The following is a 25,938-nucleotide window of genomic DNA, read 5'->3' on the forward strand; positions in this document are numbered from 1 at the left end:
CCACTATGGCACTAGATATATACCCCTGCTGGCCTGCCCGCTCCTCAGTTCCTTCTTGCCGGCTACTCCGACAGTGGGGAAGGAGGGCGGGTGTGGAATGGATATGAGCAACACATCTCGAAGAACAACAGTTACAACGGTGAGTAACCGTCTTTTCTTCTTCTAGTGATTGCTCATATCCATTCCAGGTAGGTGATTCCCAAGCCTTACCTAGGCGGTGGGGTCGGAGTGAGAGGTTGCGGCCTGGAGTACTGTAGAGCCAAAGGCCGCATCATCTCTGGACTGCTGAACCAGGGCGTAATGGGAAGCGAATGTGTGGATCGATGACCAGGTCGCCGCCCTACAAATCTCTAGGATTGGGACGCGGGCAAGGAAAGCCAGCGATGATGCCTGTGCTCTGGTGGAGTGAGCAGTCACACGGCCCGTCGGGACGTGGGCCAGGTCGTAGCAGGTCCTGATGCAGGAGGTAACCCAGGAAGATACCCTCTGGGAGGATATCGGCAGCCCCTTTACTCGGTCCGCTACCGCCACGAATAACTGGGGGGACTTGCGGAATGGTTTGGTCCTGTCCACATAAAATGCTAGCGCCCGACGGACATCTAGCGAGTGGAGCTGCTGCTCCCTGCGGGACGAATGGGGCTTTGGGAAAAAGACTGGGAGGAAGATCTCTTGGTTAACATGGAAAGCTGAGACCACCTTGGGAAGAAAGGCAGGGTGAAGTCTCAGCTGTACCTTGTCTTTATGGAAGACGGTATACGGTGGGTCCACTGTGAGGGCCCTCAGCTCTGACACTCGTCTAGCTGAGGTAATGGCCACTAGGAAGGTGGTCTTCCACGAGAGGTAGAGCAGGGAGCAAGTAGCTAATGGCTCGAATGGAGGGCCCATGAGCCGAGTTAGGACCAGGTTGAGGTCACATGAAGGGGCAGGAGGGCGGATTTGTGGATAGAGCCGCTCCAGGCCCTACAGGAATCTCACCACCATAGGGTGGAGAAGACAGAACATCCGTCCACTCCAGGATGAAACGCGGAGATGGCCGCTAGGTGGACCCGGAGGGACGACAACGCCAGACCCTGGGTCTTGAGGGACCAGATGTAGTCTAAAATAGTGGTGACGGGAGTCTCCATAGGGCGAAGACCTTTCTCCGAACACCAGCAGGAGAAACGCTTCCACTTAGCTGAGTAAGTACCCCTGGTGGAAGGCTTTCTACTGCCCAGGAGAACCTCCCGAACCGGGGTAGAACAGCGTAACTCGGAGCCTGTCAACCACGCAGGAGCCATGCCGTAAGGTGCAGAGACTGAAGGTCCGGGTGACAGAGCCTGCCGTGGTCCTGGGTGATCAGGTCCAGATGTAGGGGCAGGGCAACTGGGTTGGCTACTGAGAGGTCCAGCAACATGGGGTACCAATGCTGTCTGGCCCATGCTGGAGCTATGAGAATCACCCGAGCTCTGTCTCTGCGCACCTTGAGGAGAACCCTGTATATCAGCGGAACGGGAGGGAATGCGTAAAACAGGTGGGTTGTCCACGGGATCAGGAATGCATCTGCTAGAGACCTTGGCTCCCGACCCTGGAAGGAGCAGAATGCTCGACACTTCCTGTTCTGCCTGGACGTGAAGAGGTCCATCCAGGGACGACCCCACCTCTGGAAGAGTGAGAAGGCGATGTCTGGACGGAGGGACCACTCGTGCGAACGGAAGGATCTGCTCAGCCGATCCACTAGAGTATTCCGCACTCCCAGGAGATAGGAGGCGGAAAGGTGAACCGAATGGGCTATGCAAAACTCCCAGAGGCGCATTGCCTCGAGACACAGGGGAGAGGACCTGGTGCCGCCCTGCTTGTTGATGTAAAACATGGTCGTCGTATTGTCGGTGAACACCGCGACACAATGACCTTGAAGGAGATGGACAAACGCTTGACAAGCAAGACGGACTGCTCTCAACTCTCGTATGTTGACATGGAGGTTGATCTCTTGAGGTGTCCACAAGCCCTGAGTTCTCTGGGCGCCGCAGTGTGCCCCCCAGCCCAGATCTGAGGCGTCCGTAGTCAGGGATGCCGAGGGCTGGGGCGGATGGAACGGGAGCCCCGCACAGACCACGGACTGGTCCAGCCATCACCGAAGGGAGTCCAGTACCCTCTGAGGAACGGTGACGACTGTGTCCAACGAATGTCTGGCCGGCCGGTACTGCGCGATGAGCCAAGATTGAAGAGGCCTCATGCGGAGTCGGGCATATGCCGTCACAAACGTACAGGCTGCCATGTGGCCTAGAAGGGCCAGATATGTTCGTAGAGAGGTCAGCGGGGCCGCCTGCAAGCGCAGAATGATGGCCGACAGCAACTGGAACCTGGGCAAGGGTAGCAAGGCCCTGGCCAGGGTAAAGTCCAGAACGGCCCCGATGAATTTTATCCGCTGCGTGGGGAGCAGAGTAGACTTGTCCACATTGATGACGAGGCCCAAGGCAGCAAAGAGGGTACTGATCCTGCAGACGTGGTCGCGGACCTGCAGCTCCGATGTGCCTCGGATCAGCCAGTCGTCCAGATAGGGGAAGACGTGAATGCGGCAACGTCAAAGGTGTGCGACGACGACTGCCATGCATTTCGTAAACACCCTTGGGGCCGTAGAGAGGCCAAACGGGAGGACCGCAAATTGATAATGTTGGCGGTCGACCACAAAGCGGAGGAAACGTCTGTGCTGGGGGGCAATGGAGATGTGGAAATAAGCATCCTGCATGTCGAGGGCGGCGTACCAGTCTCCGGGGTCCAGGGATGGGATGATGGTTCCAAGGGATACCATATGGAACTTCAACTTCACCATATACTTGCTGAGTTCCCGCAGGTCGAGGATGGGCCTGAGGCCACCCTTGGACTTGGGGATTAGAAAGTAGCGGGAATAAAACCCCTTGCCCTTCTCGTTTTCCGGAACCGCCTCTATGGCTCCCTTGACGAGGAGCGCGTGCACCTCCTGACGGCGGAATTGCTCGTGAGAGGGGTCCCTGAAGAGGGACGGGGATGGTGGCGTGGGGGGGGGAGAAAACTGCAGGCGATAACCGGCCTGCACCGTACGCAAGACCCAACGGTCCGATGTTATTCGGGTCCACGCCGGGAGGAAAAAAGAAAGACAGCTGGAAAACTGCGGGGAAGGATCCGGAGGGGAAACTGGAACTGCGCCCTCGGGCGCACCTTCAAAATGAAGGCTTAGGTCCTGGAGGGGCCTTGGCGGAGCCTTGGTTCTGCCCCGTTTGGCCACCGGACTGCCTGCGGCGGTTGTTCCTGCCGCGGCGCCTAGAGAGGTCCTGCCGCGGGCGGAACTGAGGGTATGGCCGCCGCTGCTGCTACTGGTTCTGCTGCTGGAATGGCCTGCACTGTGTCGCAGGCGTATGCATTCCCAGCGACCGTATTATGACTCTGTTGTCCTTGAGGTCCTTTAGTCTGGGGTCTGTTTTATCGGAAAACAGGCCCTGACCTTCAAAGGGGAGATCCTGGATAGTATGTTGGAGCTCCGGTGGAAGGCCAGAGACCTGCAGCCAAGAAATTCGGCGCATCGGGAGCCCCGAGGCCAGGGTCCGAGCGGCCGAGTCGGCAGCATCAAGGGAGGCCTGTAGCAATGTCCTTGCTACTTTCTTGTCCTCATCCAGGATGGTGGAAAACTCCTGGCGGGCGTCCTGTGGAAGAGCTCCGCGAACTTCCCTGCCGCTACCCACGAGTTGAAGGAGTAGCGGCTGAGGAGGGCCTGCTGGTTTGAGGCCCTGAGCTGTAGCGGCCCCACCGAATAGACCTTGCGGCCCAGGAGGTCCATTCGTCTCGCCTCCTTCGACTTGGGCGCTGGGGCCTCTTGACCGTGGCGCTCCCTGTCGTTCACCGACTGGACCACCAATGAGCAGAGTGTCGGGTGAACGTAGAGGTATTCATAGCCCTTCGAGGGGGCCGTGTACTTCCGTTCCACCCCTCGAGCGGTCGGAGGGATGGAGGCCGGTGACTGCCAGATGTTAGCGGCGTTGGCCTGGATTGTTTTTATAAAGGGCAGGGCCACTCTGGTGGGCGCATCGTCGGAGAGGATGCTCACCACCGGGTCCTCAATTTCAGACACCTCCTCCGCTTGCAAGTCCAGGTTCTGTGCCACCCGGCGGAGGAGGTCTTGGTGCGCCCTAAGATCGAGCGGGGGAGGGCTGGAGGACGAGGTACCCGCCACTGCCTCATCCGGAGAAGACAACGAGGAAACCCCCGGCAACAGAGTGTCCACGGGGGGTTCCATGTGGGGCTGCACCTCCGTCTCTGGAGGGAGCTCTGGGTCCCGGTGACTGGACCTGCCGTCTGCTTCCAGGGAGGGAGGGGGTCTAGATACCGTCGCCTCCGGTGGTCTGCGTTCCCCCGTAGGGCGGGGGGTAATGTGTTGTGGACCCTGGGCTTGGGAATACGCCCATGGGGTCCAAAACCCCCACTGTTGAGGCCCTCGCTCTTGTGGTGGAGGGTCCTGGAACAGGGCCGAGTGTCTGTCCTGGCCCATGGCATAGGCGCTGTCAGCCTGGGAAGACACCGATGGCTCCCTAGAAGGCCACGGAGGCGCTGAGCCTGATTGGTATGCGTCTCTGTGTGCCGAGTCCGACGCTCCCCTCGGTGCCGAGGGTCGGTGCCGCGAACCACATCGGTGCCGGGATCGGGATCGGCGTGATGACCGGTGCCAGGATCGGGAGCAATGTCGGTGCCGGGAGCGGGACCGCGACCTTCGATGAGCGCGGTGCCAGGACGGCAGCAGAGACCGGGACCTGCCACTGGCGCGGTGCCAGGAAGTCGACCGGGATCGGGACCTACCACCGGTTTGGTGCCGGGAGGTCAACCGAGGAGCCGAACGTCGAGGTGAACGGCTCCTGGAGTCTCGGTGCCGGCGGTGAGAGGAGCCCGACTGGGACCGTGCAGATGGAGATCGGTGCCGTGAGTACGACCGGTACCGCCTGGGAGAACGGTGCCGGGACTCCGAGCGGCGCCCCGAACGCGAGCGTTCACGCCTCCGGGGTGATCGCTGCCGGGACTCAGGAAACAGCGCTCGAAGCATCGGTTTACCCCTGGAGATTACCCGTCCCGGGGGTGCCGGCTGAGGCTGCGAAGGCTCCGTCATCGCGATCAAGTCCCGTGCCGAGGCAAAGGACTCCGGCGTAGACGGTACCAGTAGCTCGACCCCTGATCTTAAGGGGGAGCTAGGAGGGGCTGGACTCAACGGACCTTCCGGGCCCGGAGTCGACAGCAGCCCTGCAGGCGGTGCCGCGGCCAGGGTAGGTGCCGGGCGCTCCACTCAGGCCTGCCTCGATGGCGTTGCAGACGCCGAGGGATGTGAGTCTGCTCCCGGTGCCGGAGATGGTCAGTGCCGGGGAGTCTTGCCGGTGCCGGCGCGGTCCGGTGCCGGAGTAGAATTGGCCGACTGCGCCACCAGTGCCGGAGTCAGAGCCGCTTCCATGAGGAGAGCGTGGAGCCTCTGATCTCTCTCCTTCTTCGTGCGAGGCTTAAAGGCCTTGCAAATGCAGCACTTTTCGCTGATGTGCGATTCCCCCAGGCACTTAAGGTATGCGTCGTGGGGATCGCTAGTAGGCATCGGCTTCTTGCATGCCGAGCACTGCTTGAAGCCCGGCGAGCCAGGCATGGGCCGGGTGCCGGGGAGGGCAATGGCCCACCCGCAAGCGATATTAAACAACTATATACAAGACTCTAATTAACTACTATACTAACAAACTATCTACGAATTATCTATGAACTATTTACAACTAAGACGACGAACAAGTACAGGAGAGCTAGGGACGTGGAGGACAGCAAGCCGCACTCCACAGTTCCAGCAACCGACACGGCGGTAAGAAGGAACTGAAGAGCGGGCGGGCCGGCAGGGGTATATATCTAGTGCCATAGTGGCGCCACTCTAGGGGGCGACCTGCCGGCCCACTGGAGTTGCTAGGGTAAATAGTTTCCGGCAAACGTGCACGCACGGCGCGTACACCTACCTGGAATGGATATGAGCAATCACTCGAAGAAGAACGCATAATTACTCGATTGCAGTTTAGACTCTGCAGTCTGGGGTCCGTCTTTTGCAAGAACAAGTCTTGTCCATCAAACGGCAAGTCTTGTATGGTATGTTGCAACTCAGGTGGCAGGCCGAACACTTGCAACCCTGATATACGGCGCATGGCTATGCCAGAGGCAACTGTTCTAGCAGCCAAATCAGCAGCATCTAGCAAAGCTTGTAAGAAGGTCCTCGCAACCCTCTTTCCCTCCTCCAGGAGTGCTGCAAATTCCTGGCGGGAACCCTGCGGAACCAACTTGGGAAACTTCCCGACCGTCTCCCAGGTATTGTAATTGTATCTGCCCAGGAGGGCTTGTTGGTTCGCTATGCAGAGTTGGAGGCCTCCCGCAGAATAGATTTTCCGTCCCAACAAATCCATGCGCCGGGCCTCCCTAGATTTAGGCGCGGGGGCTTGTTGGCCATGGCGCTCCCGTTCATTGACGGACTGTACCACCAATGAACAGGGACCAGGGTGCACGTAGAGGTACTCATACCCCTTGGAAGGCACCATGTACTTCCGTTTGACCCCCTTGGCTGCGGGTGGGATGGAAGCTGGGGATTGCCTTACAGTGTCTGCTCTCGCCTGGATCGAATGGATGAAGGGGAGAACCACTCTGGTGGGTGTCTCTGCAGACAAGATGCTAATCACCGGGTCCTCCACCTCTGGAACCTCCTCTACAGGCAGGTTGATATTCTGGGCTACACGCCGCGGAAGGTCCTGTGTGACCGGAGGTGAATCGGAGGTGGCCCCGATGATGACGTCCCCGCTACTGCCTCATCCGGGGAAGAGGACGGTGACAGCCCTGGGACGAGTGGGTCCTGCACTGACGCCTGGTCTTGGGGGACCTCCGTCTCCGGAAGGTTATGCGGGTCCGGTGCGTGTGCACTGGTTTCCTCTGTGCCAGCGGGTGGAGGTCGGCTGACGGTGGCCTCGGGCACACAGTGCTCTGAGTGACCGGAGCGTGATGGGCCAGTCGGTTCGCCTTGGGCTTGATGATACGCCCAAGGTGTCCAAAAGGACCACTGATGAGGTCCATGGTCCGGGCCATGGGCATGTGTACCCGAGTCCCTGTAGGAGGCACTGTCTGCACGGGAGGAGACAGATGGATGACGTGAGGGCCATGGAGGAGCTGAAGTTGATTGGACCAGGTCTCTGCGTCCATTGGACTCCTGTCTGTGCGGTACCGGCGAACGGTACCGAGAGTCGTAGTGGTGCTGGGAGCGGGACCGGGACCTACGACCAGCGCGGTGCCAGGAGGTCGACCAGTGCCTCACGTCTCCATGCCGAGATCGGCTGCAAGAGGTACGGCGGTGCCAGGATCTGGACCGGTGCCGAGAGTACCGTAATGGAGACCGGGAACTCGAGCGGTGCCGCGAGTATGACCTGTACCGGGATGGAGAGCGGTACTGGGACTGCGAGCGGCGCCAGGATCGGGAGCGATGGCGCGACCGAGAGTGACCACGGGACCTGGATCGGGACCGGCGGCGTTCTGCAGTGCTCGGCGAAGATGGCCTCATCATGGCGGGCTTTCCCAATGACTGAACAACCCGCACCAGCGGTGCCGGGGGTTGGGGTAGCTCAAATTCCGTCACAGCAATCAGTTCCCGAGCCATGGAGAAGATCTCCGGCGTCGAGGGCACAACGAGCTTGACCACAGCGTGCGCTGGGGAGCTGGTAGGCACCGGAATCGACGGCTCCTGAGAGACCGGAATCAACGGTGCGGAGGCAAGTGGTGCCACGGCAGTTGATGGTGCCGGGCGGTCCGCCTTGGATGTACGCTCCGACTGCAGCGTAGATACAGGTGCCGCAGGAGCCTTGTGCCTCTTGCTCCTCAGGGAGAGGGATTGGTGCTGGCCAGAAGGTTGAGCCGGTGAAGGCTGGTGCCGAGGAGCCTTTACTGGAAATGTGCGCTCCGGTGCAGAGGGAGCACTCGTCCCCGGTGCCAGAGTCGGTGCTGAGGATGGAGGAGTTAGAGCTGCCTCCATCAAAAGTTGCTTAAGGCGAATGTCCCGCTCTTTCTTCGTCCGGGGCTTGAAAGCCTTGCAGATTCGGCACTTGTCCGCAAGGTGGGATTTGCCCAGGCACTTTAAACAGGAGTCGTGCGGGTCTCCTGTGGGCATCGGCGGATGACAGGCCGCGCAGGGTTTGAAGCCCGGTGAACCGGGCATGGGCCCCGGTACCGGGGGAGGAGAAGGGGCTAGCCCCCGATCCCCTCTAACTATATACACAACTACTATAAAAACTACCAATATAAATGCTAACTAGAAATATAGAAAATGAACTATGTACACAATAACTATATAAACGAGCGAAGAGCTAGGGAGGTGGAGATCAGCTAAGCCGCGCTTCACTGTTCCAACGACCGACACGGGCTGTAAGAAGAAACTGAGGAGCGGATGGGCCAGCAGTGGTATATATCAGGAGCCATAGCGACGCCACTCCAGGGGGCGCCCTGCCGGCCCACCGAGTGTTGCTAGGGTAAAAATCTCTGACGAACGTGCACGCGGCGCGCGCACACCTAACTGGAATAGATATGAGCAAGCACTCGAAGAAGAACATTCTATTATCTCTCTATGCTTTTCTTCTGTTCTTGTGAACAGGAAGAGTTTTAAAGTTTACAAGAATTCCCCTTCTGTCTATTTTTAGATCTTTCTTAAGTATCTTTTTACATATTACAAACGCAATGCAATATTACGGTCTGAGGAAGATGTGCAGGGAAAAGGAAACTACAATATTCTGGTAACATTTTATTGAAGACAAATTCAAATTACTGTGCAAAGGAGACTGAACTTTTGTTCAGCTTTTAGTGAAGAATGGCAAAGTCACTAAAAATACCCAAGACCAGACATAGGAAGCTTAATAATTAAAAGAAATACACATAGGCTTGGAAGGATTAGATTGTTATTGGGTTATATCAGTTTCACCATCAACAAATCAATGAAAAAATATTTCCATGAATGATAATCAAAATTTACAGACAGGCTAAGAAAGAAAAATACTGCTTGAGAACGCAGATTTTCGTTTAAGAAAATCTGCTTTGCCATACGTTGACGTGATGTTGACAACTTGTGTTTTACCAGTTATAAAGCTTTAATTTTACTAAATCTTAATGTCTACTGCAATTAAATAATTATTGTTTGACACCCCCTCCCATAATTTCTCAAAACTGTGAAAATTTAAATAGATAAAAAAAATTAAAATGCTTAAAAATAAACATCAATATTATTGGTCAAAATTGTAAATAAATACAAATCAAATTTTGCCAAATCTAAATATACATTATTATAAGTGGGGTGGCTGATTTCTCTTAGAAATTCATATTCAAATTTCTATATATGCTGAGAAAGTTAATAGGATGGATCTTAACCCAGTATTAAAAGCAGCACAGCTGTAAGTCAGTAAGAATAAAAAGCAAGTTACAAGATTTGAACCTTGTAACAAGGCAGAGTGGCCTCCCTCCAGATTTGAGAGCGAGGAACCACTGCTCCTCCCCCCTGACCTGAAGTACTGGGGTGGGACTGGAAGTTATAGGAAAGGCCCTGCAGCTCAGTTGAGCAGGAGCCACAGAACAAGATAGACCTCTCCAGTCTGCTGCCACAGCCAAGCCCATGCTGTGCAGCTCCTTGCATCCGGAGGAGACTATGTGACACTGCACCCCATATTCTTAATAGAGATATTATTATATATATGATATAATTATGGCATAATTCTGATGTATTTTATGCAAGATAGGTCATCTGAGATATCATTGAAAAAGTTATGACTTACTGAATATGGTTATCCTATTTGTATGCATATATCATCATTTTTGTATCTGAAGTTAGGATATTGACTATGTATCTGTGTTACAAATGTGAGCACACATGGGGAATGCCCACTAGACAAAGGACTCTCAGTCTAGATGGCTTGCTGGGAAAGGCCCATTCAAGTTAATGAATCAGTAGGGAGAACAATAAGCTTATTTTGCACCTGGGGTGCCTTCCAGAGGACGCTACAAACAGCCTCGGACTCATGGCTGCTATGACGCTATAAGGACATGTGACCATTTCACCTGGTGCTGGACTCCATCTTGGGATATGAGTGTTTTTCCATTGACTGGCGTGGGAACCAAGCTTTGAAACAAAGGGTTCCTGCCATATGCAAAGGCTATTTAAGGCAGGGGAGTGACATCATTGTGGTTCTTCACTGACTCCCCACCCAATGAGACTCCTAGAAACACCTGAGGAATGAAGACTGAACTGGGGGAAGTGCCGGACCCAGGCTAAAGAGATTTTTAGCCTGTGAATAGAACACCTGGGGATTCCAAGCTGTAAGCTAGTACAGCTTGCCCCTTAAGAATCTGCAGCCTGCTTATATCATCACTTAGGGTGAGGATTTGGTATTCATATCTGATCTAGTTTAGTTTGCATGTTTTGTTTATTGCTAGGTAATCTGCTTTGTTCTGTTTGCTATCACTTATAATCACTTAAAATCTATCTTTTGTAGTTAATAAATTTGTTTTTGCTTTATCTAAAACCAATGTGTATGGGAGTTATAACTCAGGGGCAGAAAGTTGTTGTATATTCCTCTCTACATTGAGGGAGGGGGCAAATTTCATGAGCTTACACTATACAGTTCCCTGTGCAGTGCAAGACAGTATAATTTTGGGTTTACACTTCATAGGGGGTGTTGAGTAGCTGGAAAGTTCCTTAGCAGGACCTTTCCCATGCAGAGCTGATCACAGCATCTGCATGTAACTGCAGCTGGGTGTGCCCCTATCTGTGCTGGTGAAAGTGCAGGTTGGTCACAGCAGTACAGTGTAAAGGGAGCCCAGGCTGGTGGTTCACGGGGGCTCGGTGGTACCCCAGTTCCAGGTGGCACCCCAAGGGGAACCCGTCACAACCACCCTTAGAGAGGAGTTGCCAGCACTGCTGTGCACAGTGTACCCTGAGGAGACAGAGAACCCTTGGACTACAGAACCCCCTCTCCAGACTGTGAAAGGAAGTAGCCATGGGAAACCAGACTTTAGTCTGGTTTGGTTCCCAGAGCAGGGGTCAGCATGTTGTGGCTGGATAACCCGCTGACCTAGTGGCAGAACACTCCACCACTGTTAGGGCCCTGGGCTGGGACCCAATGGAGTTGGATGGGTCCGGGTCCCCCTACTGCCTCCCCCTACCAACTCCATCCCAGGGGTAGTAGTGTTTGCAGCCCTAGGCCAGAAGGCCTGTGTTTGGCTTGTGGCTCGTCCCCATCAGGAGACAGTGAGACTTAGACTGTGTGTTTGCTGGCTGCCTTATCTAGGAGGCTTAGGCTAAAGCCTATTCCCTGCTCTGTCCCACCCAAAGGGCCAGAGCCCTAGTCTGTTAATTACTGCCAGTCCCAGCCAGGAGGCTATAGGCTAAAGACTGCTCACTGCTCTACCTCACCCGAGGGAGCTAGAGCATCAGATTGTTACTGCTTGTTTGCCTCTCCTAGGCAGCTACAAAGCTGTAGACTTCTCACTGCTTGGCCCCACCAGCAGGACCCGAGCCTGAATGCTGTTGCCTGACACAGCTAGGCGGAGTAACCTCCCTCCCCCTTGAGAGCAAGGGACCACTACAAACCTAAATGTATGTTTCCTGAACAGATACTTCCATTTAGAACAGGGCTGCTACTTAGAATGATTAATGCATTCCCTGTAGTAATGTTGGCAGGCTATAGCATAATGCTAGAAATCATCTTTTTGTAAACGTTATTGTTGGCATTTCTTTACATTCTTTGATGAAACAACATAGCTCCATTTCAGTGAATTTCAGCTCCATTTGTAACGTTATCCAAAATTAAAATTCATGATTCTTTAATTATCCTTACAGGATGCGAGGTAGACACATGAACATTTGGACTGTAAACGCTGACCTAAGTTGCAACTCTAATAACAATAAAACTCTAATGAAACAGATCTGAAGTTTTTTATTTCAATACAATGTACTCTGTCCTGCAATGAAGCTATAAGGAATTCATAATCTTTTATAAAAGCAGCAAAGAATCCTGTGGCACCTTATAGACTAACAGACTATTAGTTAGTCTGTTGTCTATAAGGCGCCACAGGATTCTTTGCTGCTTTTACAGATCCAGACTAACACGGCTACTCCTCTGATACATAATATTTTATAGTAACAGACTGATGACAGAACACATAGGATTAGGATTCCCCACTGTACTCTAATGGATGAGGCATTTATGGGGTGAAGGTGGGAAGGCAGGTTACCTACTTTTCGTAACTGTTGTTCTTCAAGATGTGCTGCTCATGTCCATTCCATTTCAGGTACATGCATGCCCATGTGTCTCCTCATTGGAGATTTTTGCCTTAGGGCTGGTTGTGGTGCCCTCTAGAGTACTGCACTTATGCCATGATATATCAGGCGCCACTAGACCTACACCCTCTCTGTTCCTTCTTGCCGACAGCTCCAACAGAGAGGCAAGAGGGTAGCTAATGGAATGGACATGAGCAACATATCTCCTCGAAGAACAACAGTTACGAAAGGCAGGTAACCTTTTTTTCTTCTTCGAATGCTTGCTGATGTCAATTCCATTCTACGTGACTCACAAGCAGAATCAATGGAGGTGGGCTTGCAACACTGCTCTGCCAAAGCCAGCATCGTCTCGAGCCTGCTGGGTCGGTGTGTAGTGTGACGCAAATATGTAGACGAACGACCAGGTTGAAGCCCAACAAATCTCTTGGATTGCCACCTGTGCCAGGAAGGCTGTTGATAACACCTGCGCCCTAGCTAGATAAGCTGTCATGATCACTGGCAGGGACAACTTTTCCAGCTCATAGCAGTAGCCGATGCAGGTCGTGATCCAATACAAGATTCTCTGGGCTGACACTGGGCAACCTTTCATCCTGTCAGCGACAGCAAACAAACAACTGTGTCGATTTATGGAACAGCTTTGTTCTATCAATGTAGAAGGCCAGCACTTGTTTGACATAGAGGGCATGCAGCCTGCACTCCTCATCCATCGCATGAGACTTTGGACAAAGGACTGGTAAGTAAATGTCTTGACCAGTGTGGAACTGGGAGACAGCCTTGGGCAGAAAGGCCAGGGGCAGATGCAGCTGGACTTTGTCCTTACAGAAGGCCACATAGGGTGGGTCTGATGTGAGCGTCCTGATCTTGGACACCCTATGGGCTGAAGTTACAGTGACCAAGAAGGAGACCTTCCAGGAGAGAAGCAGAAGGGAGCAGGAGGCCAAGGGTATGAAGGGAGGACATTTGAGCATGGACAGCACAAGATTCAGATCCCAAGGGAGGACCAGGTCTCAGACATGTGGGTAAAGGTGCTCCAAACCCTTCAGGAAGCTCCCTGTCATGGGATGGGCAAAGACCAAAAAGCCCTAAAGAGGAGAGTGGAATGCCGAAATGGCTGCCAGGTATACCTTGATCGAAGATAGCAACAGACTCTTGTGCTTAAGGTACAGTAAATAAACCAGGATGTCCTGCAGCAGGGCCTCTTCTGCACGAATGTTTCGGTCCGAGACTCAACACATGAATCGTTGCCACTTTGCCACATATATAGCCTTGGTGGACAGTTTTCTACTGCCCAGCAGGACCTGCTGGACACCAGCGGAACACTCCCGTTTGTCGGCAATCAACTACGCAGCAACCAAGTTGTCAAGTGCCAGCAGCCAAGCCGTCCAGCTTCGGGTGCAGCAGGTTGCGTGAGGTTCTGGGACAGCAGATCTGGCCGAAGAGGTAGCTGCAGCATGGTGGCTGCCAAGAGACTCAGCAGCATGCTGAACCAGTGTTGACGAGGCCACATCAGGGCCTGGACTCTGGGCAGGACTCTGTGGATTAACTGCACTGGTGGGAAGGCAGTATTGGACTTTAGTGTACATCACTGCCTTTGTTCCTGCCCCGAAGAGAACAGAATACGTGGCACTTCTTTTTCTGTCTGGACCTGTGGAAGATCAGGCTGACCACCTCTAGATGGTGTGACCATTCATGGTGAGACGAGAAGATCCTGCTGATGTGATCTGCCAGGATGTTCTTGGCTCCAGGCAAGTGGGCAGCTACCAGATGAATGGCATATTGCACACAAAAGTTCCAGAGGCTGAGCGCTTCCCGATAAAGGGCCCAAGACCTGGCTACTTCCTGCTTGTTGATGTAGTACATCGTGGTGGTATTGTCCATCAGAACCTGCAGCACCCTACCCATCAGATGGAACAAGAATCCTGGAAGACCAGTCAAACCGCTTTGACCTCCATGACATTCAAATGAAGGGCCAGATCGCTGTATAGCCAGCAGCCCTGGGTGTTGAGCTCACCCAGATGGGCTCCCCAACCCAGGTCAGATGCATCCGAAACCAGGGTAAGTGATGGAGACGGGGTCACAAAGGGAACCACCTGCAGCACCGACTCTGGATCCAGCCACCAGTCCAAGGACAAGAGAGACATGGCTTAGCACCGTGACCACTTGGTCCAGGACGTACCTGCTGGGGATACAGACCGAGGCCAGCCATGCCTGCAGAGGTCGTAGATGAATATAGGCATGGCTGACTATGTACGTGCATGTGGCCATGTGGTAAACTGTGGTAAGCGGATGGCTCTTCATGTGGGCAATCAAGTCCAACATGGCCTGGAAGTAATCTTCCAGAAGAAAGGCTCTCGCTCGCGTAGAGTCAAGAACCGCTCCAATAAACTCTACGCATTGGGCCAGTGTTAACGTGGACTTTTCTGTGTTAATAAACAGGTCCAGTTTGTTGCAGATGAACCACACCAAGTCGAGGCTCCATCAAACCTGCTCTGGAGACCTGCCCTTGATGAGCCAGTCATGGAGATACAGTAAGATCTAGATCCCTCAACGTCATAGGTAAGCCGCTACCGGCACCACACACCTTGTGAGCACCCTTGGGGCCGAAGACAGGCCAAAGGGTAACGCTGTGAACTGGAAGTGACACCTGGCCACTATGAAATGCAGGAAGCACCTGTGGCCCAGGAATATGGAGACATGAAAGTAAGTGTCCTTCAAGTCGAGAGCAGCATACTAGCCCCCCGGACCCAGGGAAGGAATGATGACAGTCAGGGAGAACATGCAGAACTTCAATTTTTTGAGAGACACGCAGGTCCAGGAGGGGCATGAGGCCTCCTTTGCCCTTTGGGATTAGGAAGTAGCGAGAGTAGAATCCTCTTCGTTCAATGTCCTGAGGACCCTTCTCCACAGCCCCCAAGTCCAGGAGCTTCTCTACCTCCTGAAAAAGTAGATGCATGTGAGAAGAGTCTCTGAAAAGAGATGGGGAAATGGGGGGGGTGGGATGGAGGGGCAGCCAAGAACTGCAGGGTATAGCCCCAAGCCACTACGTCCAAGACCCAGCAGTACCACGTAATGCACAACCAGGCTGAGCGGTAGGGGGAAAGGTGGTTGAGGAAAAAGCAGGTAGGATCCAATTGACTGACTGGGGCATCGCTCTTGGGCGCACTCTCAAAAACATCGCTTCTGGCCCCCTGGGTGTTTCGCTGTCCCAGGCTGGGCTGGCAAGCAGTAGGAAGAAAGGCAGAGACTACTAAAACTAGCATTCCTTCCCCTTGTAGGTTCCTGATGAGGCTGCCAGGGTCTTGGTGGTGGCCAGACAGGCTTCCTGGCTGATTACAGCATGTGCATGCCCAACAAGGGAAGGGTAGCCCTCGTGTCCTTCAACCCATGCAGCCTGGCATCTGTTTGATCCAAGAACAAACCACCTCCATCAAAGGAGAGGTCCTAGATCGAGGCCTGCATCTCCTGGGAGAGGCCTGCCATCTGGAGCCAGGAACTACATCGCATGACCACCAGCAATGTGGCCACTCTTGCTGTCGAGTCCGCCATGTTCCATGCCATTTGCAGGGATCATCTGGCCGTTGCTGTACCCTCCTCCACCAGAGTGCCAAACTCTTGGGCCAAACCCTGAGGGAAGGATTCCTGGAACTTTTTGAGACTGTCCCAGAGATTAAAATTGTACCAGCCCAGCAGGACCTGATGGTTTGGCACCCAAAATTGCAGGCTGGCAGTAGAATAAATCTTTCTCCCAAATAAATCAAGTTTCTTAGCATCTTTGTTTTTGGTAGTCAAGGAGGTAGGGACCTGCTTGTCTTTTTTATTGGCCACAGATACAGGCATCAAGCCCAGGGCCGGGTGAGTACAGAAGTATTCAAAACTTTTGGCCAGCACAAAGTACTTTTTCTCAGCCTGTTTTGAGGTGGGCGGGATGGAGGAGGGGGTCTGCCACAAGGCCATGGCTATACTGAGGACCCCCTCATGCAGGGCAACCCAGGCAGGCGTAGAGGCTGAGAGATGTTGAAGAGGATGTCCTCCTGCTCCCCTATCGCCTGTACCTCGAGCCCCAAGAGCTCAGCCATGCGCTAGAGAAAGGCTTGATGTTCCCTAAAGTCATCGGTGGCCTAGCTCTGGAAGGTCCCGCAACCACCTCATTTGGGGAGAACGAGGAAGACTGGACCATCGGTAGGGGTGCTGCAGTGTTGACCACTGTCAGAGAAAGAGGCTTTGGGGATGAGCACAGGTTCCTTCACCCCGACCTCAGAATAGGCTTCCGGTATCAGGTCTGGTACTGGCAGAGCTACCATGCGATCTTGCCATGACCACTGAGGAGTGCTGTGAAGGAGGCATCATCACAGCCAGTATGCCCCATGCGCTCCAATAAGACCACCATGCTGGCCACTGGTCATGCTGCCATTGCGGTGCCACAGATGAGGGAGTGGGCTCCAGTGCCCAATCAGGCCAATGAGATCTTGGCGATCAGCTGAACTGGCACTCCATACCAAAGGAACGCTCTTCCGGCAACCATGGAGGACCTGTCAACATCTGCATTTGTTTGCTAGTCATGGCTATCGGTGATCATTGCCCAGACTTAACTGAAACTTAACTATAGAGTGGAGAGTGGTACTGGTACCGGGGAGACCAGCAGTGGGATGGGAAACATTCCCACCATGCTAGTGATCGGGACCAATGCCTAGAGGACAACCATCAAGAAAGTGAGAAGTGCCAGGAATAGAAAGGGGAGCACTGACCCCATGCTAGAGAGTAGCACTGAAGGGATCTGGAAGCTTGTCTGGACAACCAGCGATGCAGTAAGGATCTGCCCCGGGATTCCCAACACAGTAGCAAAGAGCGATGCCTTCTCTCCACTGATCAGCATTGTTCCCCTGTCCCCTGAGGGGTCTTAATAGTAAGTTTGCCCTCTGGGGGAGCCTTAGGCCAGGTCCTGAGGCAAGGGGGTCATCATCAGAGTAGGTGGAGATCTGAGCTCTCTCTGCATCAAGGGAGCCTCAGATGACAAAGGTGCAGGCAGGATTGTGGGTACCATACTGCTCCCAGGAATCGGTGATGGACCTTTATGGGTGCCCCAACCAGGGAGGCACGATCGTGTGGCTCCAGGGCAGTTTGGTGGGCAGGCCTGGGTCCCTTGGTAGATGACCCCTGGGCCTTCTTGGGCTTCTTGCTCAGTGCCAGGCAGTCCTTCTTGGGCTTCCTCTTTGGCACAGGTGATGGCTAATAGCGCCGGGAGGAGCCGGGTGCTAGTGCACAGATACTGAGGCACTTGGTGTGACCTGCCTGGATGGCTCAGAAGCCAAGAGGTGGGCAGACTCCATCAGGAGAGCCCTGAGGCAGATGTCCTGCTCCTTCTGGGTGTGGGGCCAAAAGTTTTTGCAGAACTGGCACCGCTCCTTAATGTGCGACTTCCCCAGGTAGCTGCTGTGAGGGTCACTCACAGGTATAGGCCTGCTGCAGTGCGAGAAGGGCTTAAACCCAGGAGACCGAGGAATGCCCCGCCTGGGGCAAAATTCCACTGGGACACTAACTACTAACTTACTAACACTTAACAAGTACTAACTACTTAGCACTAGCAAAAGCAAACTATGTACAATGGCCTTAAGGCACGAAGTTCAGAATGGTAGACAATGGCTAGCTCCTGCTAAGAAAAAAAGGTGCTCCGATTGACCACCATGGGCGCTAAGAAGGAACTGAGAGGGCATAGCGCTGGCGGTGCCTGATATACCGCGCTCATGCCACGGTACTCTAGAGGGCGCTACAGCTGGCCCTATGTGTAGTGCTAAGGCAAAAATCTCAGAGGGCCATGCATGTGGGTGCACGCACACCTAGAATAGAATTGATATGAGCAAGCACTCAAAGAAGAACTAATTTTCTGTAACTAAGGACTTGTATAAATAAAGGACAATACCTAGCAGGACTGGAAAGTGATAGTAACAATTACCACAACCAGCACCTCAGAAGCCTTCCTCACCCCGCCCCAAAAAGCCCAAATCCTTTGGCTACAGAAGTTCTCCCTGTCTCACAATGGGAGCTCAGGACCTAAGAATGAGAATCCTGTTTGTTCAGCATCTCTGAAGAACATCACTGTGGACAAACTTCATGCTTGTACTGGACTTTAAATCAATGAACTGGCAGCTCATTTCCAAAGTGACACTTAAAGAAGCCCTGACATAAGCCTTATGTCCCACATTCCCAACCAACCGTAAGGCACTACTTTTAAATAAACATTGGGCAAAGAAAGCCTCAGAAATAATCTTCTGCTGAAGCTGAATACCCAGACACTTTAATCATTCTAGCTACACAGCTGTTCAGAGCTTTTCATTACCAGTTTTTAATATACTATATAAAAAGAATACTAACCATCATGGCTGTAATCCACATTACTGCATGTCCTATATCATAAGCATTTGTTAAGAATCTTGGAACTAAAACTTGACCACTTCCCACTGGAAGATTCAAACTTCTCAAAATCCTTGTAAATATCTGTTAAAAAAAAGTTAATGTTACTTAATACTATTTATAGGAAGTTTCTGTACAATACTTTTAATGGGGCAACAGTTCCTGCATGGTTGTTATTAATTTGCTAGAACAAACATCTGAGTAACAAAATATCACATATGCCTTTAGTCATTAGCTACTTGTAGTTAATGCAGGTTCCATTCTTAGCAGTGGACATAATACAATTTTAGGTCCCAGCATCAAGGGGTTACTCTGAGACAAACAGTTTTCACATAAAGCTAAAATACATTTAAATACATGATTGTAGGAGAACTACCATGATACTAACCACTCAGCAGTCAGACTGCTGGTACTAGAAAACTAAAATCAGGTTAAAAATTATGCAATAGTTTGGTTATCATTACAATTTGAACTTCTACCTAATATAGTATTCCAAATGATTTGTGTGTACTGTAAACAAGAGTGTTTTCCAAGAATTGCTGTGGGGCACTCCAACTGCAACTTCTTTTCAGTTAGAAAAGGTACCATAGACAAACAAGGAGTTATTTATTTTTATTCAATATTTTTGTTGATGTTATAGGTTTGAGAGGGAAAATGGGTGCCAGCAGTTTCTTCCATGCACCTATAGTTTGTGTAGATGGAAGGAAAGTTCTTAGTGTCCCATCCCCACATACTACTTCTGCACCAGAAGCTTGGGGATGGGGCATAAGAGTCCTTGTATGCATCTCCCTATAGTTGGCAACTAGGTGTCACAGCTAATAATGGAGATTCAAACCATACAAATGTGTTTGGGGATCTTAGATAAGGCAAAATAGAGAAATGGGAGAACAAAGAAACGTTGAGTTTGAATGAAAAAAAAACAAAAACAAAGAACAGGCAAGTATGACTCAAATGCAGTTCCATAACCATAAAAAGGAATATGAAATTAAAGAGAAAATTCTCACCCTACTGGGTTTTAATAAATAAGATTAATAATGCCCACCATTTTTTTTGATGGAAGCAATACAAAAGAACATGAGAGATAGTATAGCAGTCCACAATACAGCAGCAAATCCAGCAGGAGAGGCATTGTGAGGAGAGCATGCGGCCTCAATAACGGTCGGCAATGGCAATGAAAAGGCAGGAGAAAGCACGGAAGCTGCAGGTGTGCTGAAAGTAGAATGCCAGCACCGTACTAATGTCCAGGGAATGAAGCACGTGGTGTCTGGAGGAGGTTTATAGTTTGGGGTAGAAGGTGGGGAGATGAATTAATTGATTAAGGTGGAATGGGGATGCCACTTTGGGGAAGAATTGTGGTGGAGGGAGACATTGTCCTTGTGCAAGACAGTGAAGGGAGGGTCTGCCATCACAGCCATCAGTTCGCTGATGCACAGTGCAGAGGTAATGGCCACCAAGATAATCACCTTCATGGATAGGTGGGTGAGGGAGCAAGGGGCAAGAGGTTCAAACGGTGGCTTAGGAAGGATGGAGAGGACCCAGCTGAGGCCCCAGGTAGGGGTCCACTTGTGGATCGAGGAAAAGGCATTGAGAAGGCCACGGAGGAAGCAGACAGTAGTTGGGTGAATGAAGACGGAAAAGCAATCCACTGGGGGGGGAGAAAGGCACAGAGTGCTGCCAGGTGTACATGAATGGAGGAGTGGGCGAGGCCGGAGTACTGGAGGTAGACCAGGATAATGGGCATGGAGATAGAATCCAGGGAATAGCCATGGTCACACATCGAAATGGTGAAGCAGCACCATTTCACCTGATAGCAAACTCTAGTGGACAGTTACCTGCTGTGGGTAAGGATGTCATGGATGGAAGCAAAGCAGAGCATGCCATGTCTATCCGCGAGCTCCATCCAAATACCAGCCCATGAGGTGAAGAGGGTTGGGGTTGGGGTGTCGGATGAGGCCGTGGGTTGCGTCAGGAGATTGGGGGAGGCAAACTGGAAGGCAGATGGAGAGGAGGAAGAGGTCCGTAAAGCAGTACTGGTGAGGCCAAGTGGGGGCCACAAAGACAATGATCGCCTGATCCTACTGTATTTTGCGTTCGACTTGTGGAAACAGGGAAATGGGTGGGAAGGCACAGTGGAAGGAAGGTGGTCCAAAGAAGTAGAAGGGCATCACCCTGAGATCCCAGGCTGAGGGCTCCCCTTGAACAGAAAAGAGGAAGTCTGAGATTATCTGTCATGGTGAAGAAATCCCAGCGAGGCGTCCCCCACTGGCAAAAAACAGAGTGGAATGTGGGGTCATGGAGTTCCCACTCGTGGCTGGCATGGAAGGAGCGACTGAGGGTGTCCTCCAGAGAGTTACTCATGCCAGGAAGATGCACAGCATGGAGAGTCATGTCGTGTTTGAGGCATCAATTCCAGAGGAGGACGACGTTTGCATAGCAGGAAGGGGAATGTGCCCCACCCTACTTGTTGACATAGACAACCGTTGCATGTTGTCGGAGAGCACTTGGACATGGCAGGAGTGGAGGAGTGGCAGGAGCATTCAGCAGGCTAAGTGAATGGCGCAAAGTTCAAGAAAGTTGATGTGCATTCTTGCCTCTCTGGGTGACCAGAGGCCCTGGATGCGTGTCCGCCACATGCATGCCCCAGCTTTCCAGGTAGGCGTCAGTGTTGGGGGTGGTGCATGGCACTGCAGACATGAATGGGATGCCCGCCAGGATGGGTTGTAACACCAAATGAGGGAGGTGAGAACAGAAGTGGGGAGAAGAACCGGTTTGGTGAGAGGGTCACATTGCAGGTTGTAGGTCAAAAGGAGCACTACCCCAGAGGCTAGGGAGCAGGTGACAGTGTCATTGGAGTGCACTGCAGTCTGAAGGATGACTCTGGCCACCAACTTTCCCTCCTCTATGAGCGCCTGAAAATCCTGTTTATATGAGGAAAGAAAGTTGAGGAACAAAGTCAGTTTGGTATAGGAATAGAAGTCGTATTTGGCCACTTGGTAGCGGGCAATACAAAACTGGAGGCCTGCAGAGCAGTAAACCTTGTGCCTGATGAGGTTGAGTATTTTGGTCACATGGTCAGGAGGCATGGACTGAAAATGTTGGTGGTGGGTGCTCTCCATGGCCGCCTGGACCACCAGGGAATTCTAAGGTGGGTGCTGGAAATGGAAGTCCATACCCTGGGCTGGCACAAAATAGTGATGCTCAGCCTACTTTGGAGTGAGTATGCAGGAAGCCAGTGTGTGCTGGGTGAAGGATGGTGTCATGGATGGACAAGGCAGTACAAGCAGGGCCAGGAGACTGAAGAATATCAAGGAACTGGTCCTGTGGGTCCTGGATGTCCCCCACGGGAAGGCTGAGGGCAGTGACCATATGGTGAAGGAGGGCCTGATACCAAGCATGATCAATGGGAAGCGAGACAGAGGGAGGAATGAACACTTCATCAGGCAATGAAAAAAGGCACCAATGCAGACCTGCAGGGCCAGTGGAGCGGGAATGTCTGAAGGAGCATTGTAAATGGTGGTAGTGGATGAAGAGGGCTGAGGAGCATTCAGTGTTGATATGGGTCCCAAGCAGCCCAATAGGGTCAGGCTTAGGGGTCGCTGGGAACCGATGATCCCCTTGGGTAGGTGAACCACAGGTTGGCAAACCTCCATTGAAGTTGGCTGGTAGGGTGCCCTCTGGGATCCGGGCTGTAAGAACAGGCCAGCAAGAAGGCGAGGTTCGTGTCAGAGGACTAGTCCGATTCAGAGGATGGGTCCGTTTGCAGCAGAGCCGTCAGTACCAATGGGATTGGTGGAGCAGCGGGAGACATTGGAGGGCAGTCCATCAACAGGAGAGGCTCTTCAATCAGAGATGGAGGACCAAGGTCAGACAGCAGTGCAGACTGCAGTGGGGATGGCAGCCTCAGCTAAGCTGCAAGTGTCAGCAGGGACTGGCACCCCAGCGTGCGCGGAACAGGACAGGAGACACAAGATGGTCCTGGCGGTGTAGACAGCAGTGGAGGCAAAGGCAGCAGAGCTGTCACCAAGGCCAAGGTCAGTGCCTTTGGAGAATGGTGCTGGGACTTATGCTCAGAGTGTGACTTTTGGAAGAGGGGGCCTGATTGTCAGCGTGTGACTTCTCACCTGACTTGACATGGCTTGGGGAGGAAATGCTGCGCTTGGGGGCAATCTCCTTGTGCTTATGTGTGTTCTTCTTATGCACACAATGCTGCTTGGGCAAATGCAGCAGCGCCACCAATGCCGGTCAGGATGGGACAGGAGCAGCATGGCCACCAATGCTGATCAATAGTCCAACAGACCTGCCAGTGCCGGATCCAGTGGCACACAGGGGCGCATTGCCTCCTCCATAAAAAGTTCACAAGATTCCTGAGTTCGGAGTGGTAACAAGCAGCAAACAGAGCAACGCACAGCAGCGTGTGCCTCGCTGAGGCAGCAGAGGCAGCGTGGATGCTTATTGCCCACAGAGAACAAGGGAAGGCAATAAGCGCAGCATTTAAACATGGCTTGCTGAGGCATAGTCCCCTGGCTGTGGAAAGTTCCCACCAAGGGGGAAATTAATTAATTAATCTCTCTTACTAACTAAACTAACTAAGGATGGGGAAACTAGGACAGACAACTACACTAAGAAAGAACTATATACAGGAGATAAAGGAGAAACGCAGCACTCAAAGCAAGCTAAGGGCACCGAAGAACAGGAGTTCCGACTCTGGCCATGCAGTGGTAAGAGGGAACTGGAGCAGCATCGACCCACACAGCTCCTTAAAGCCTCGGATGCGCCACACGGTTGACGCACGTGCAGGTCAACAGATGCTACTATGAGCAGTTCCAGCTCCGGCGCATGACGCAAATGTGCACCCGCAATTGGAATTCACATAGGGACCATCACTCAAAGAAGAACAAGAGAAATTGGATTTAATCTTTTCATAAGAGACCAAATTTCAGCAATAAAGCACTCAAATTATTGGGGAGACTGATGAAGTTAATATTTACCCTTGATGAAGGATTCAAAATTTAGGTGATAATCATTTAGAAGTGAGGAGACTAAGAACATAAGAACGGCCATACTGGGTCAGACGAAAGGTCCATCTAGCCCAGTATCCTGTCTTCTGACAGTGGCCAATGCCAGGTGCCCCAGAGGGAATGAACAGAACAGGTGATCATCAAGTGATCCATCCCCTGTAGCCAATTCCCCAGCTTCTGGCAAACAGAGTCTAGGGACACCATCCCTGCCCATCCTGACTAATGCCATTGATGGACTTATCCTCCATGAACTTATCTAGTTCTTTTTTGAACCCTGATATAGTCTTGGCCTTCACAACACTCTCTGGCAAGGAGTTCCACAGGTTTCCTGCATTGTGTGAAAAATACTTCCTTTTGTTTTAAACCTGCTGCCCATTAATTTCATTTGGTGACCCCTAGTTCTTGTGTTATGAGACCAGTAGCTCTCTGGATATTTATTTCATACATTTAATATCCATTGAAAAAAGCTGAGTCTGAATTCCCTAAAATAAATAAAGCAAGCAATATCTAAAAGTATCAGAGTCACGCAATTTCAGTTGTTTTCTCAGTAAGAAGGGCCAGGTGACTATATGAGCCAGCAGTTTAAGAGACATAAAAATGTTGGCCAAAATACCCTCTTTCCAACTTTTTGGTATTCTTACAACTTACACTTAGCCTCACAAAGCCATTAATATGATCCTTCTCAGTACCAATATGCAATTAGACTATTTTCAAGGAAACTGGACTGAATTCTGTAGTGTTCAGACCATTGTGACAACAAAGAAAAAGAAAATATACCACTATATCATTATTAACTCCAATTTGGAATTATTTGAAATAAAAATAGCTTTGGACTTCTGAAAATGTGTATGCTACCTCAAAAATCTGATCCAAGTTGGCAAAAGCTGGTTTACACCAGAAGATTTTAATATACACCTCTACCCCGATATAACGCTGTCCTCAGGAGCCAAAAAATCTTACCGCATTATAGGAGAAACCGCATTATATCGAATTTGCTTTGATCTTCCGGAGTGCGCAGCCGCCTCCCCCGAGCGCTGTTTTACTGCATTATATCCAAATTCATGTTATATCAGGTCATGTTATACTGGGGTAGAGGTGTATTAAAATGCTATGAACAGCTTGAAATCAAAAGTCAGATATTCAGCGCATATGTGCTGTGCATCAACTAATTCAAAAGGGGTTCCATACTTGGCCTCATTCTTGCAAGTGGGATTACTTATGCATTTAAAGTTAGTCACATACATAATTGTTTACAGAAGGGTGGTGCAACACAGTAATACCCTTTTGAGTCAACTGATGAAGCCTGCCAACTCCCAAAGCTATACACAGAGAATTAATTCAGATTTTCAACTGCACACACCTAGCTTGAAAATATGGTTATATGAGGACAAAACAGAGAATACAGAGAATATTTATGTTTGGTATTGGCCTACACTGAAATATATGTTCAGGGTCAGTGTAATATTATTACAGAGTAAACAATATCACTTGTAAAAATAATAGATATTACCTTTGGAACATACGGATCCCAGTCTATGTACCCTATGTTGTCAGTGGCCAAGCGAGCAAAAAGGTTTACTAGATGCTGGGGGGAAAACAAAACAAAACAAAACAGGTCAATATTCCATAGCATACATTTCTAACAGAAGAACTGTAGGCCCATTTCATCAGTGGCCACACAGGCAAAATATTAGTTCACCTCAGCAAGAGAGATTTTAAGATCACATCCACCAATGTCACACGGAGCATAAGTAAGGAGTTAAGGACGCCGAATGTAAATATCTGAGAAATCATTACACTTCCTGCATTACACTTCCTGCACCTCACTTGTTACTTCTTTTAATATTCATAACTAAAATACAAACAAAAAACTCTACCCTCATTTATCTTTCATATTAGGGATACTGAACAATGGGAATCTGTTATATTGGTGGGATTTCATAGAACTATGAACTATATCACAATAGCCCTTTGCATTCCCATAAGGATTGACTGGTAGTCTGGAAAATGCTAACATTCCAAAGGTTAAAAAGGAAAGCTGCATGAAAGAGCAATTATAAACTGCCCAACAAGCAAAACTGCTGGCTTGTTTACTCAATCAGCAAACAGTCTGTAGGGCATCATGAAATTCCACCTCTTTCCCTCACATTAGAGAAAAGGGAGGAAAAATGGAACTTGATGTGACAGTGTTCAAGTTTAATA

The 25,938-nt window shown here is 51.2% G+C and overlaps 1 protein-coding gene across 3 annotated transcripts in view; it reads right to left on the reverse strand.

Moving 5' to 3' along the window:
• PSME4 (proteasome activator subunit 4) overlaps positions 1–25,938 on the reverse strand; it is a 241,970-nt gene that overhangs the window by 156,050 nt on the left and 59,982 nt on the right. For all 3 annotated transcript variants that reach the window (XM_050951719.1, XM_050951720.1, XM_050951721.1), the window contains 2 exons: positions 25,247–25,321; positions 18,680–18,802 (listed from right to left, as the gene is read on the reverse strand). In XM_050951719.1, coding sequence (XP_050807676.1) covers positions 18,680–18,802; positions 25,247–25,321 — 198 coding nt within the window. The remainder of the gene's footprint in view (positions 1–18,679; positions 18,803–25,246; positions 25,322–25,938) is intronic.

The sequence above is a fragment of the Gopherus flavomarginatus genome, chromosome 4 (assembly GCF_025201925.1).
Source record: "Gopherus flavomarginatus isolate rGopFla2 chromosome 4, rGopFla2.mat.asm, whole genome shotgun sequence".
NCBI classification, from domain to species: domain Eukaryota; kingdom Metazoa; phylum Chordata; order Testudines; family Testudinidae; genus Gopherus; species Gopherus flavomarginatus.